The 13356-nt window shown below is 47.9% G+C and overlaps 1 protein-coding gene across 1 annotated transcript in view; it reads right to left on the bottom strand.

Annotated features, from left to right (window-relative positions):
* Window positions 1-5875: 5875 nt before the first annotated feature.
* The window catches only part of TCTN3 (tectonic family member 3), a 173410-nt gene continuing 165929 nt past the window's right edge, over window positions 5876-13356 (bottom strand). Inside the window, 2 exon segments of the mRNA XM_033946503.1 lie at window positions 5876-9258; window positions 9588-9728. Of these exon segments, the coding sequence (XP_033802394.1) occupies window positions 9046-9258; window positions 9588-9728 (354 nt within the window). The 3' untranslated portion in view covers window positions 5876-9045.

Here is a 13356-nt window from a genome sequence, read left to right as displayed (position 1 = left end):
AAGTTATAGACCCCAGACACAGTTCCAGAGGGACACTACACTTCAGGCCCCTACTAATAATAACATACCACCCAGGAACCCTCAGAAGCGAGTACAGAAACCCTTTAACCCAGCTCCCATCGTTTGCTTCAGGTGTGGGGGAAAAGGTCACCGACAGGGGGAGTGTGTTGAAAGAAAAGGTTTTACGGTAACCTGTGACCTGGAAAAGGGTAAGATTACACCAGGGGGGAGATATCTGGTGGTGGTATCAATAGGGGGCAAAGACATGGAGGCCTTACTTGATACAGGGGCGGACCAGTCAATGTTAGCCCACCGGTGCTGGAACACAGTATTTCCTAGGGAAAAGGGGCATGATTTTGTAGGTAGAGTAAGAATTAAGTGTATCCATGGGGATAGTAAACAATACCCATTGAGACCTACCACAGTTAGGTATAAAGATAGAGTGTATCAAACTTCCTTTGCGTTAGTGCCAGAGGCACCATATGATGTTATACTGGGGAAGGATTGGAAAGGGTTCCCGGTAGCATTACAGGAAAAACAGTGTCTAGTTAACACAAGAGCACAGGGATCCTCTAACCATGAACCTGAAGGGACATTAGGCAGGATATTTCCTTTTGCAGGAGAAGCCTTTCAGGAATATGAACAAAGGCAGGGGCGTAGGACACGGGCCCAGAACAAAAGACAACAGCAAGGGAGAAGTAGAGCCATGAAGCGGGCAGGGGAAACCAGGGAAGTCCCGTGGCTCCCCAAGGATGTTATGGATGCTTTTCCTACATTTCGGGAGGAGCAGAAAACCGATCCAACCCTGGGAGAAGAATGGCAGAGAGTAGGAAAGGGGTGTATAGAGGGTAAACGCTGGATAGAGAAACAGGGCTTGCTGTATAAAGAAGGCCCGGGTGACCTAGAAGGGGAAATGGTACAACAATTATTGATTCCCCAAGGGTTTAGAAGACTGATACTTAGGTTAGCCCATGATCACCCGTTATCGGGTCACAAAGGAACAGAAGCCACTATTAAACAGATAGAAAGACGGTTTTTTTGGCCGGGATTAAGGCAGGCTGTGATAAATTTTTGTCAGTCCTGTTCCACGTGCCAAAAACTGTCTTTGGCGAAACCGGCCAGAGCACCCCTCATTCCTGTACCGGTGGTAGAGGAACCATTACGGCGGTTGGCCATGGATATTGTGGGACCATTGGAGAAAACACCTAGGGGATATAATTTCATGTTGGTAGTAATGGACGTAGCCACACGGTTCCCTTGGGCTTTTCCATTAAAGAAGGCCACATCTACCAGTATTATGAAAGAACTGTTAGGGTTGTTTTGTATGGTAGGGTTTCCCCGGGAGATTCTTACAGACCAGGGTAGCAATTTTTTATCTAGTGAAATGAGGTTGTTTTATGAGGGATTTGGCATCCGTCATATTAAAACGTCTGCCTACCACCCTCAAGCTAATGGTATGGTGGAACGTTTTAATCAGACAATTAAGCAAATGCTGAAAAAGGGCATAGAAGGAGATTCTAAGAACTGGGATATGTTTATTCCTTTTGCACTCTTTGCAGCGCGAGAGAAGGTGCAGGATTCTCTGGGACTTAGTCCGTACGAATTATTGTTTGGGAGACCACCTAGGGGGGTGCTGGATATGTTGAAAGAGAAGTGGGTGTTTCCCGAGGACTCGGGGAGTAACGTAATAACATATTTAGCTCAGCTTAAGGATAGGTTACGGAGGTCCCTGGAACTCGGAAGAGGGAATTTGGAGTGGAGTCAAAGACAGCAAAAGACTTATTATGACAGAAGGGCAAAGGAACGGGAATTACAGATAGGTGATCGAGTCCTTATATTAATACCCACAGACACTCACAAATTCTTGGCACAATGGAAGGGCCCAGCCACCATTGTGGAAAGGATAGGAGAGGTGGACTATCGGGTCAAGGATGATAAGGGGAGACTGCAGACCTATCATGTCAACCTATTGAAACCATGGAAAGATCGGGAGGTGTTGGCTTTGGTAGCACAACAAGGGCAGGAAGATGACCTAGGACCTCAGGTTACGGACTTCAAGGCTGAGGGGGAAGTCAATGTAGGAACTGCCCTCACACAAGTACAGGTCCATCAGGTGAAGGAAGTAGTCCGACAGTTTGGGGATGTGTTCTCTTCTGTACCAGGGAAAACGGGGGTAGTATCCCATGATATTATAACAGTACCAGGGAAGGTGGTACGGGTACGCCCCTATAGGCTGTCAGAGGAAAAGAAAGCTCTGGTAGAGGAGTTGGTACAAGAGATGCTAACTTTAGGGGTTATAGAGACCTCGCAAAGTCCATGGTGTAGCCCCATTGTTATTGTGCCTAAAGCTGATGGGACACCACGTTTTTGTATTGACTTTCGCCAGGTAAACGAGGTGTCGCAGTTTGATGCATTCCCAATGCCAAGGGTGGATGAATTACTGGATAGATTAGGATCAGCCCAGTTTTTAACTACCATTGACCTCACAAAAGGCTACTGGCAAATACCACTGACCGAATCGGCTAAACCTAAAACAGCGTTCAGCACGCCACGGGGCCTATTTCAATTTAGGCGCATGCCATTTGGCTTACATGGGGCGGCGGCTACATGCCAGCGCCTAGTCCGCGAGGTGTTACGGGATCACCATGGGTACGCGGACGCTTACATCGACGACATAGTGATCCATTCAGGTACATGGGAACAGCATGTGCAACACCTTAAAGCTGTCCTGGAAGCTCTGAGGGGGGCCGGTCTCACAATAAATCCAAAAAAATGTTTCATTGGTCAACAAGAGGTAAAGTACTTGGGATATATTGTGGGAAAGGGGCAGATAAAGCCTATAGTGGATAAGGTGCAATGCATTCGGGGATACCCGGCTCCTAACAACAAAAAACAACTCAGGGCTTTCTTAGGACTGGTAGGATACTACAGGAGGTTTATCCCTCACTTTTCGTCCCAGGCAGGACCCTTGACTGACATGTTGAAGAAAGGGAAACCAGAGACACTGGGTTGGGACAATATGAGTAGGCAGGCTTTTCAAAGATTAAGGGCTAGTTTGTGTGAAAGGCCCGTGCTCAAAGCTATTGATTTTGACCTTCCATTGATTTTACAAACTGATGCCTCAGGCACAGGCTTAGGAGCAGTCCTAAGTCAAGAAAGCCAAGGGTTAGAACATCCCATTCTGTACTTGAGTCGGAAGCTCCATCCTAATGAACAAAATTATGCAACGGTGGAACAGGAATGCCTAGCGGTAAAATGGGCTGTTCAGACTCTTGAGCATTATTTACAGGACAGGGAGTTTACGCTAGTGACTGACCACGCAGCCTTGAAATGGTTAAATACCATGCGGAACAATAACGCTAGACTTACACGATGGTATTTAGCCCTTCAGGTGTTCAAATTTAAGGTGGTGCATCGGCCAGGTAAACTTAACACCAATGTAGATATCCTGTCACGTATGCCTGAGAATATAGGGACTCCTCAGGGTACAAGTGAGGGTCATCCTTTAAGGGTGGGGGAATGTGACAAACCCAGCACCAGCACTAGCCCAGTCCCTGATAGGATTAAGTGCAGAAGAATGGACCAGATTGATTCTGGCGCTCAACTTGAGGCTGACCTCCCTTGCCCCTATAATCAAAGTGATAGTGAGCTGGAACAGAGGCAGGCAGGTTGGCAACGGCAGCTTCCGGGCTTTAGAACAGCTAAAGAAGCCACAAGGAAAGTAGCTGCAGTTGAAAAACCCAGGCAGAGGAAAACTGCTGTAGAGCCAAAACCCATCCCCCGCTACAGGCTGAAGGGGATTGGCTCTGGTCTGTTTAAAAGCAGGCAGAGACAAACAGGAGGAGGAGGAGCGAGTGACGAGGGCGAGTCACTCCCACAGCCCAAGGCAGGAGAGGAGCTGTGGAACCGAGCAGCAGAGGAAAACGTGCTGGATTATCCCATGCAGGATTTGGAGGAAATCTTAACCCCTTCAAACTATCCAGTGCCAGACCAGGTAGAAGGCATGGAGGTAGAAATAGCTGGCCCTAGGGTAAGAGGCCAAGTAGAAGGTATGGAATTCTGAATGAAAGAATACAGCAACAGGAAAACTGTTTGTGCTTTATGTTTTCTTTTTGCATATCGTTTTTTTTTTTTCCTCTCTCTGCTGCCCAAGTTAAACCTGAAGAAGGGGATATATATATTGAGCTGTATAAGCATGAGAAGTTGGAGAATAATACTTGCCTGAAGTCTGAATCAAGTAATGCATTCAAAGACAAGTTTATGAACCAGAGGCAGGCTGAACTGTTTAAAGTGCAGTTGGAACTGTAGGAAAGTTGCTGTGACTCCCGTTGCAGGGAGCTAATTAGATTAACCGTCTCAGCTGTGTGATTTGTGCCTGCACGTAGGAGCTGTGAGAAAAGCTGAACTGCTAACAGAGTGTGCTGTGACGATTTTTGCCTACTGAGTTCTTGTCTGCTTGAAAATGTACTGTAAGTTTGATTTTTGCCAATTTACTATTTTTGTTCAATGACCTGCAAAGTGATATTGTTTTGCTGTTGCATATCTTTTGACCTGGAGGTCAGAATAAACCATTTATGTTTTCATAAAGAACTCGTTTGCTTGGTGATATAGTGAAACCTTGTACTTACCCTATATCTCGAGGGGCCTAGACCGTTGTCTGGGGCCGCCTAAAAATCCTGAAGGTACCCCTAGTTGAAGGGGACGCGCCCGAATCTGTGTGTTTGTCACACGCCAGCCCTGGACTGCAAGGGGGTTTGTGACATTGCATAGTGTGTAGAATCCTGTTGAGGCAGTCACAAGGACTCGACTCCTTGTATAGAGTGGGTAGATTCAGCTCGAGGCACTGTCAAGGACTTGACTCCTTGTGATACTACTAAGTGCTCAGACTGGACTGCAGTAAGCAGAGTCGAGGTAGGAGTATGTTTGGCAAGCATATTACCAAACTTCCGATCCAAAATGGTCTGGATCATAGCCTCCAAATGTGACACCGAGACTTGAGGATCTGGTACATTTGGCATGGCTATAGTCTCCGAAGAGGAGGAGGAAGACCGACTTCATCTTTGAGACATGCTTCTTGGGCAGCTTGATAACCACTGCTGGTACCTGACCTGAGGGAGGCAGCGAGGCAAGCATCTCCCCAGGAGAAGATTAGCAGATTTGCCCGAAGATGAAGACCCGTCAAATGAGGAGGGTTTGATTATGGTCGAGGCAGAAGGCAGAACCCCCTGTGAGAAGCTTGACCGGATTCGAGGTCAAAACCGGGGTAAGTGGATCCATACCGCCAAAGAGTTTCTCCACCTGAACGCGACGGCATTTGATGGCTCGAGGTTGCAGGATAGCACAGCGGGCACACGACTCCAGACGATGGTCAGGTCCCAAACACTGAACACACCACCTATTTGGGTTAGTGAGGGAGATCGTGCGCTGGCAATGGCAACACTTCTTGAAGCCTGTGACTGGCTGGGACATAAACGGAAAAATAGCCTCAGCGAGATCGAAGCTTGCAGGCTGAGGCCGGGAGGCAGGCCCCACCATGACACAAAAGAAAAATAAAATTATGTGTTTTTTAAAAAAATGAAAATGCGCAAAGAAACACAGCGACCCTGTAAAAAATAAAACATGAGCCGCAGTGAGAGAAGGCACGGAGTAGAACTGAGTCTAGTGCAGAGCATCGAAATAGGCTCCATGGAAAACTGAGAAGACGCGCGCTCTGCATCAGGCAGGAAGGCACTCATGCATGCGTGATGCGGCAGTCGCAAACTTTCTAAAGTTCTCCAAGCAAGTCTGCTTGTGAAACTGCCCACATCCGGGCTCTGTGGATGACATCACCCACATGTTGAGAATAGCTGCCTGCTTGTCCTGGGATAAAGGGAGAATTGTTGGGGATGAGTGTATAAGTTAGAGGGAAAGATGGTGCACACGGGGAAAGGAAGAGGAAACTTGTTGGGCATAGAGAAAGGAGTGAGGAAGAGACACATGGGAAAGAGAAGGATGTGAAGGAGAAATGTTGGATATGGTGGTGGAGAGGGAACAGAGGGACATATTGAGGGGATACAAGGGGGAGGAATGTTGGACATAGTGATAGAGGGAGAAGTGTGGCATGGTGCTAAAGAGGGGTGATAGAAGGAGAAATGTTTGGCATGGGGCTGGTGGCAATAGTGAAAAATGCTGCACATGATCCGGGGGAGAGGGAAAAATGTTGGATATGGCAGTAGAGGGAGTGGGAGAGATGCACGATGGATCTCTTTTTCCCACTCCCTGTACACAAGTAGGAGACAGGGACCGAGTTCATGGGGACGGAGACAGGGTTTTTTTATTTCAGTCTTAGTAGTTTGCCGGTCCACAAAATAATTATTTTATTTCCGCCGGTCCATAGGTGTAAAAAGGTTGAAGAACACTGTTCTAGATGTCTTCATCATATTCTATATTATGTCTTATATTCTGCAAAACTTCAACAAGGATTCATTTCAGATTACAAAACAACTCGCAAACTAGAGAATTACATTAAACATCAATAATATACAATATCAAAAATCTTAATAAAAAGATAAGTTTTAAGCTTTTTATGAAAACATATGCTCCCTACTCTTTTAATGTCCAGACTGCAGTCTCTCAATGTGTGTGAATTATTAGGGAAAAATTACACATTCAGAATTCTATTTCAAAGAAGCATGAAAGGTTAGGTTTCTTACCTCTGCTAATCTTCTTTCTTGTAAATCTCCTCTGGAGGCTGAACGGTAGGGTAATCAATCACTATCAGCCTTCTGCTGCAGGGACTCAAAATCAAATTGTAGCCTCTCCCCCTAGTGCCCACATCCCTGTACTTCGCCCCTGGAATACCAATCAGTAGCAAAGCCAGGTATATCTAGTACAAACAGGAAACACAAGAACAAGAGAGAGAGGGGCTCGGGGACTCCCCACTGCATATCATTTCTGCTCATGAAAAACCATTCAAACAAGAAGAGCCCGAAGGCCAAATTTTGCATAACATGAAATTTGAACAAATTAAAAACAGCAAAACTTTGAAAAAGGAGACACAGCCTGAAGGCCAGAAGGGGCTACCACCCAGGGACCCCTCTAACCCCATAAACCTTACTGACTGATAAGGAGTAAGAATGGGATTTCCAGCGAGGCTGGGCAAAGACAAAAATCCAGCTTACCAATTACTAGTCAGGTGACCTGTGAATCGGACAGAAAAACGGGCGGGTCATTCAGCCTCCAGAGGAGATTTACGAGAAAGAAGATTAGCAGAGGTAAGAAACCTAATTTTTCATTCTTGTACAATTCCTCTGGAGGCTGAACAATATGGATGTATCAGAGCAATCCCAAAACATCAGGGAGAGCCTGATGAGCCCGCCACCAGAACTGATGCCCCAAAGCTGCATCATGCTTAGCCGTCATATCAAGCTGGTAAAACTTGGCAAATGTATGATCAGAGGCCCAAGTGGCCGCCCTACAGATCTCTTCAGGTGACACCGCAGTATATTCTGCCCATGAGGAAACCATTCCTCTGGTAGAATGAGCCTTCACCCCAAGCAGCGGAAATGGCAGCGCAGATCCATCTAGAGATGGTAGCCTTGGAAGCAGCTCGACCCCGCTACCCGCCAGGACAAACAGATGGTCCAAAAGACGGAAGTCATTCATGGCTTCCAGGTATCTCAAAAGAAGACGCCGCACATCCAGAGACTGCAAAACATGGTCCTTTGACTTGGAGCCCAATGGAACTAATGTGGGCAAGCAAACTTCCTGATTGACATGGAACGCGGAACCACTTTCAGAAGAAAAGAAGGCACTGTCCTCAAAACGACTGCAGACTCCATGATGCAGAGAAAAGGATCTCTGCATGACAGAGCCTGAAGCTCTGACACTCTCCATGCAGAAGTGACCTCAACAAGGAAGACAGTCTTGATGGTAAGATCTTTCAGAGAGATACCATCCAGGGGTTCATAGGGCAGACGAGCCAGCGAGTGGAGAACCAGATTTAAGTTCCATGTAGGACAAGGCAATCTCAAGGGAGGACGCAACCTCTCTGCCCCACACAAGAAGCAGACTATGTCCAGGTGAGATGCCAAGGAACCCCTGGGAGGAGAGGGACCTATACATGAAAGTCCTGTAATCTGAATATATAGAGAAGAAACAGCAAGGCCCTTCCTGAGGCCAGCCTGCAGGAAGTCCAGGACATGCGCCACTGAAGGAGTCAAGGGATCCACCAGAACCCTCTCACACCAAGCCTGAAAGCACCTCCATGCATTCACATAGGCTGACATGGTGGATTTTCGCTTGCTCTGAAGGAGCGTAGTGATGACCGTAGATGAGTAGCCCCTCGCAGTCAATGCCACGTGCTTGGTGACCTGCACCACAGCTGAAACTACTGTCGGCAGAGCCAGGGAGCTGAATTCTGGGCCCATGGAAAACAAATGCGCCATGTCCCTAGCACCTGTAAGGGGACCCAGACCTCTGAGAAAATCCAAGCCAAATCTGGATGTCTGGAAAGGAAGCAGACAGTGGACGCTGATCTCTCATGACTAAAAATTGAAAAGAAATCACCAGTAGAAGAGACAAGAATCCTGTAGCTCAGCTACAGGAACAATACTGGTTTTGGTACCAACCAGTATTCCAGGGGTAGAGTACAGGGATGTGGACACTATAGGGAGAGGCTACAATTTGATTGTGAGTCCCTGCAGCAGAAGGCTGATAGTGATTGATTACCCTACCGTTCAGCTCCAGAGGAATTGTACAAGAACACAAGTTATGATAGTTTGTAAAAGTGATCCATCAAGAAAACAAAGAGGTAAGCTTCAATGCAACTGTCATGAAGAAACACAGATGTATATACTGAACTCACTTTCACTCTCTAAAAGCTGCCATGGGAGCCATGTAAGACTGTCAGAGATAGGGGAACTGTGAAAGTTTGCTTGCATGCAGTAGCCTGGTAGTAAGGAGAGTTCATTATGCACAAGTAAATACATATCCCTCATCTTCCTGTTTCTGAGCATGACCAGTCCTCTCATCCTGCTCCAGAAGGGGTAGGCACTGACTCTCCAGTTACATAATCAGACAACACAGAATTAGTGTGAAGAGGATAAAACCAGCATAGCCTTCTCCACAGCTCTGTCCATTGCTTAGAGCTGCTTTAAAGGGAAAGAAAAAGTCAAAGGGCAACTTCCAGTCCACACCTGGCTGACCTCGTGGAGGCTCAGGGCGCTGTGTCATGTCAATAAAGGAAACAGAAGTTGTCAAAACAACAGGATCCTGGCACTGCAAAGAAACAAAAAGCACAGAAACAGAAATATAAAAATTTTCATATTATACAAATAAATTCAGGACAGAAATAATTTACTTTCCATAATCAACAAAGATATTATATATCTGCAAAGAGATTATACCAATCCTCACTATACCCACCCTGCCATTGTAACACTCGTAGACCTAATCCAGCTAATCAAAACATAATAAACCATCACATATCTCACTGTTCTCCTTTACACCATCGTACACATCACCTCATTATGCAACCCATTTCTGCACCTCATTAAGACAATTTTAGCCATGCACAGCTTCATCCAACCTATCCTTTCTGTACTCACCGACACAAATCTGCATAGATACTTGTAGGATGCTCCCATTATTTGAGCCTGTGGGTTGGACTGAAGTCCCACTTCTGCCCATAGGACCAGAATTTCCAAGGAAATAGGGACAAAACAGTCAGAGCTGCAATTCCCCTGTGCCTAGAGAGAAACAGATATACTAGTCAAACAGATCAATAGATCTCCAGAAACTAGTTACTCTCTGGCTAAAGACACATAGGACCAGATTCAGTAAATAGCGACCAAAATTAAGCACTGTTAAATTCTATGCTAAGTGCCAATTCTATAGAGGTCACTTAGTGCTAAGCAATCTTTTCAGAATAACGCTTAGTGCAGATTCTCACACCCAACTTTGGTCACAAAGACTTACTTCTGCTGAAACTTGGTGTAAATCCTTGTACTCAAATGGTGGCAGTTGGGTGCATAAATCCAAGAATTCTATAAAAATGTGCCTAATTTCTGGGAACACCCCCTGACCCGCCCACATTGAAAGATTAGGTTTCTTACCTCTGCTAATCTTCCTTCTTGTACATATTCTCTGGCAGCTGAACGGCTGGGATCTTGTATCTCTATTAGCTTCAGCTGCAGGGCAACTAAAAGATCTCTCCCCTTTGGGCTACCTGCCCGAGAGCTTCCTGTCTTGTTCAGTTAGTAGAAAAGCCACGTAGACCTATGACAACAGGAAACAGAAGAAAAGAGAGAGAGGGCACGGGAACTCCTGCTACCAGTTAATTTCTGCTCAATGTCGTATCATATCAAAAACTACGGCCAAAAATGGCCAATTGGAAACAAACAGATAATGCAAACATCATAAACTGCAAAACTCAGGAAATCCTGGAACAGTGACACAGCCTGAAGATCAGAAGAGCCCCCCCCCCCGGCAAACCCCACCCCCCAACCCTTAAACCTAACAAAGGGGAATACGCTTGAAATTTATTTATTTTTTTCAATTGGTGAGGCTGGTCAAAGACAGAAATCCAGCTAAGCAGGTGACCTGCGAATCGGACAAAAAACAGATGGGCGGGGCGTTCAACTGCCAGAGAATATCTACAAGAAGGAAGATTAGCAGAGGTAAGAAACCTAATCTTTCATTCTTGTACAATCTCTCTGGCAGCTGGGACATACCAAAGCAGTCCCCAAAACTCAGGGAGGACCTGATGAGCCCGCCGCATGAACAGAAACGCCAAAGACCATATCACTCGTAGACGCCATATCAAGCCTGGAAATGCCACTGGCCTCCCAACAAGTTTCTACAGGCGAGACCGTGTGAGACTCAGCCCACGAGGAAGCCATTCGTTAGGAGAGTGAGCTTCCATTCCAAGGGGAGGCTTCTTCTTTACTGCCACACAGGCCGCAGAAATAGCCGCTCACATCCAACGCAAAATAGAAGTTTTGGAAGCAGGCCGACCCCGATGCGCGGGGCCCGCCAGGACAACCAGATGGGCCGACAGACGTAAGTGGCCCCTAGGTATCCCAAAAGATGACGCCAGATAGCCAGAGACCGCTGAACATGGACCCACAGACGTGGAACCCGCAGGAGCAAAGGCCAGCAATCGAACTCCCTGGTTTATGAGGAAAGAAGAAACCACTTTCTTAAGAAAAGAAGGCACAGTCCTCAAAATCACTGCCGAGTCCGTGATGCAGAGAAAAGGATTTCTGCACGGCAAAGCCAGAAGCTCTGACACTCACCGTGTAGAAGTGATCGCCACCAGGAAGATGGTCTTAATGGTAAGATCTTTTAGAGAGATCGCATCCAGGGGTTCACAGAGTGGACGAGTCAGAGAGCATAGGACCAAATTCAGGCTCCACGATGGGCAAGGCAGTTGTAAGGGAGATCCTAGCCTCCCTGCCCCCCCCCCCCCCAGCAAGAAACAGACAACAGTCGGGTGAGAAGCTAGAGAACCTCTGAACGAAGAGGGACCCAAACAGGAGAGGCCACAAACTGAACACAAAGAGAAGAGACTGCCAGACCCTTCCTGAGGTCAGCCTGCAGGAAGTCCAGAACCGGAGCCACCGATGGAACCAAAGGGTCCACCTGGAGCCCCGCACACCAAGCTGAAAACATCCCCAGGCATTCGCGTAGGCCGAGACTGACAATTTCCGCTTGCTCAGCAGGAGTGTGGCGAAAACTGCAGAGGAATAACCCCCTGGCCGTCAAGGCTGCCCGCTCAAGCGCCAGGCCGCAGAAGTGGGGTCTTGAAGTGCAAACTGACTCTGCATGAAGAACCGCTGATGGCGAAGAAGACATAGATCACTCCCAGAGCTCAACCTCACAAAGGTCCGCGTACCAATGTCATCTGGGTCAGTCCAGAGCCACAAGGATCACCGGGCACCTGTGCGAGGACACCCGGCACAAAACGCACCTTATCATGGGCCAAGGGAGAAGGATGCACAGAAGGTCCCCGGTGGGCCAAGGTTGAACCAGAGCATTGAGTCCGACGACGCCAACCTCTTGTTGGCGGCTGAAGAATCTGTCCGCCTTCCTTTTCACTTAGGACACCATCAGATCGAAGGATCGAAAGCCAGCCTGGGCAGGGACCATTCTCCCAGGTCCAGAGACTGACAACTGAGGAAGTCATCCTGAACGCTGTCGATGCCGGCCACATAAGCCATGGAGAAAGCCAAGAGATGACGTTCCGCCTATGGAAAGAGCATCCGAGCCTCCAATCCAAGCCCCTGATGGCTGACATAGGCAACAGCCGTCGCATTGACCGAGAACACATGGACAGCTGACCTGTGGAGATGCACTCGGACCCTTAGCAGAGCTAATCGATCGCTTGCAGCTCCAGCCGATCGATCGACCATTGGCTCTCTCTGACACAGACCACTACCCGTCCAGCGGCCCTGTACCGGGACAGACATGCAAACTGCTCCTCAACTGAAGAGACTCTTGACCTTAGTCAGGGTTATCCAATCTGAGACCCGCAGCATACTGTTGCACACCTCTGCCAACCCAGGCAGCTGCATCCCCAGCGCATCTCTCAGGGGATTCCACCTTGACAGAAGAGAAAACTGAAGAGGACGCAGGTAAGCTCTCACCCACAGAAGACGTCCATGGTTGCCACCATGAGACCCAACACCTGCAGGAACCGCCAGGCCGGCTGAGCTGGGATTGCCAACCCATCCCGAATCGCACTCTGGAGGTTCAGATTCTGGGAATCTGAAAGAAATGCTCGGTTCAGCCCTGTGCTGAACCGGATACCCAGGTACTCCAATACCTGGGTCAGCACGAGGCGACCTTCTTCAGAAAGATCAGCCATACGAGACATTCCAGCCAAGACACCACTAGGCGAACCGCCAAGCAGCCCTTCTCTCATGAGGGAGCTCTGATCAGCCAGTTGGTGAGGAATGGATGCACTAATACACACAGAGATCGCAAAAGGGCAGCCACCACCACCAAGAACTTGGTAAAGGTTCTGGGTGCCGATGCCAAACCAAAAGGGAGCACAGCCAACTGGAAATGCCTCCCTAGAACACAAAACCGCAGGAACCTCTGATGTTCTGGGAAAATCGGGATGTGTAGATACACTCCCGTGAGATCCAAGGAAGCCAAAAACTCCTCTGGTGCCACCGCTGAAACCCCGCATGCACCGTTACCATCCAGTAACGTGGAACTTGCAAGAATGCATGCACCTCTATGAGGTCCAGAAATGATCTGCAATCGACGGAGTCCTTCTTTGGCACGACAAAGTAAATCGAGTATCTCCAGAGCCCAAGACGCCCTGTGGAACTGGCTCTATAGCCACCAGATCCAGCAACCGGCCCTGTC

This window comes from Geotrypetes seraphini, chromosome 5 (assembly GCF_902459505.1).
Source record: "Geotrypetes seraphini chromosome 5, aGeoSer1.1, whole genome shotgun sequence".
Classification (NCBI taxonomy): Eukaryota; Metazoa; Chordata; class Amphibia; order Gymnophiona; family Dermophiidae; genus Geotrypetes; species Geotrypetes seraphini.
Note: the sequence above shows the minus strand (reverse complement) of the source record. Positions and strands in the feature narration are given on the sequence as shown.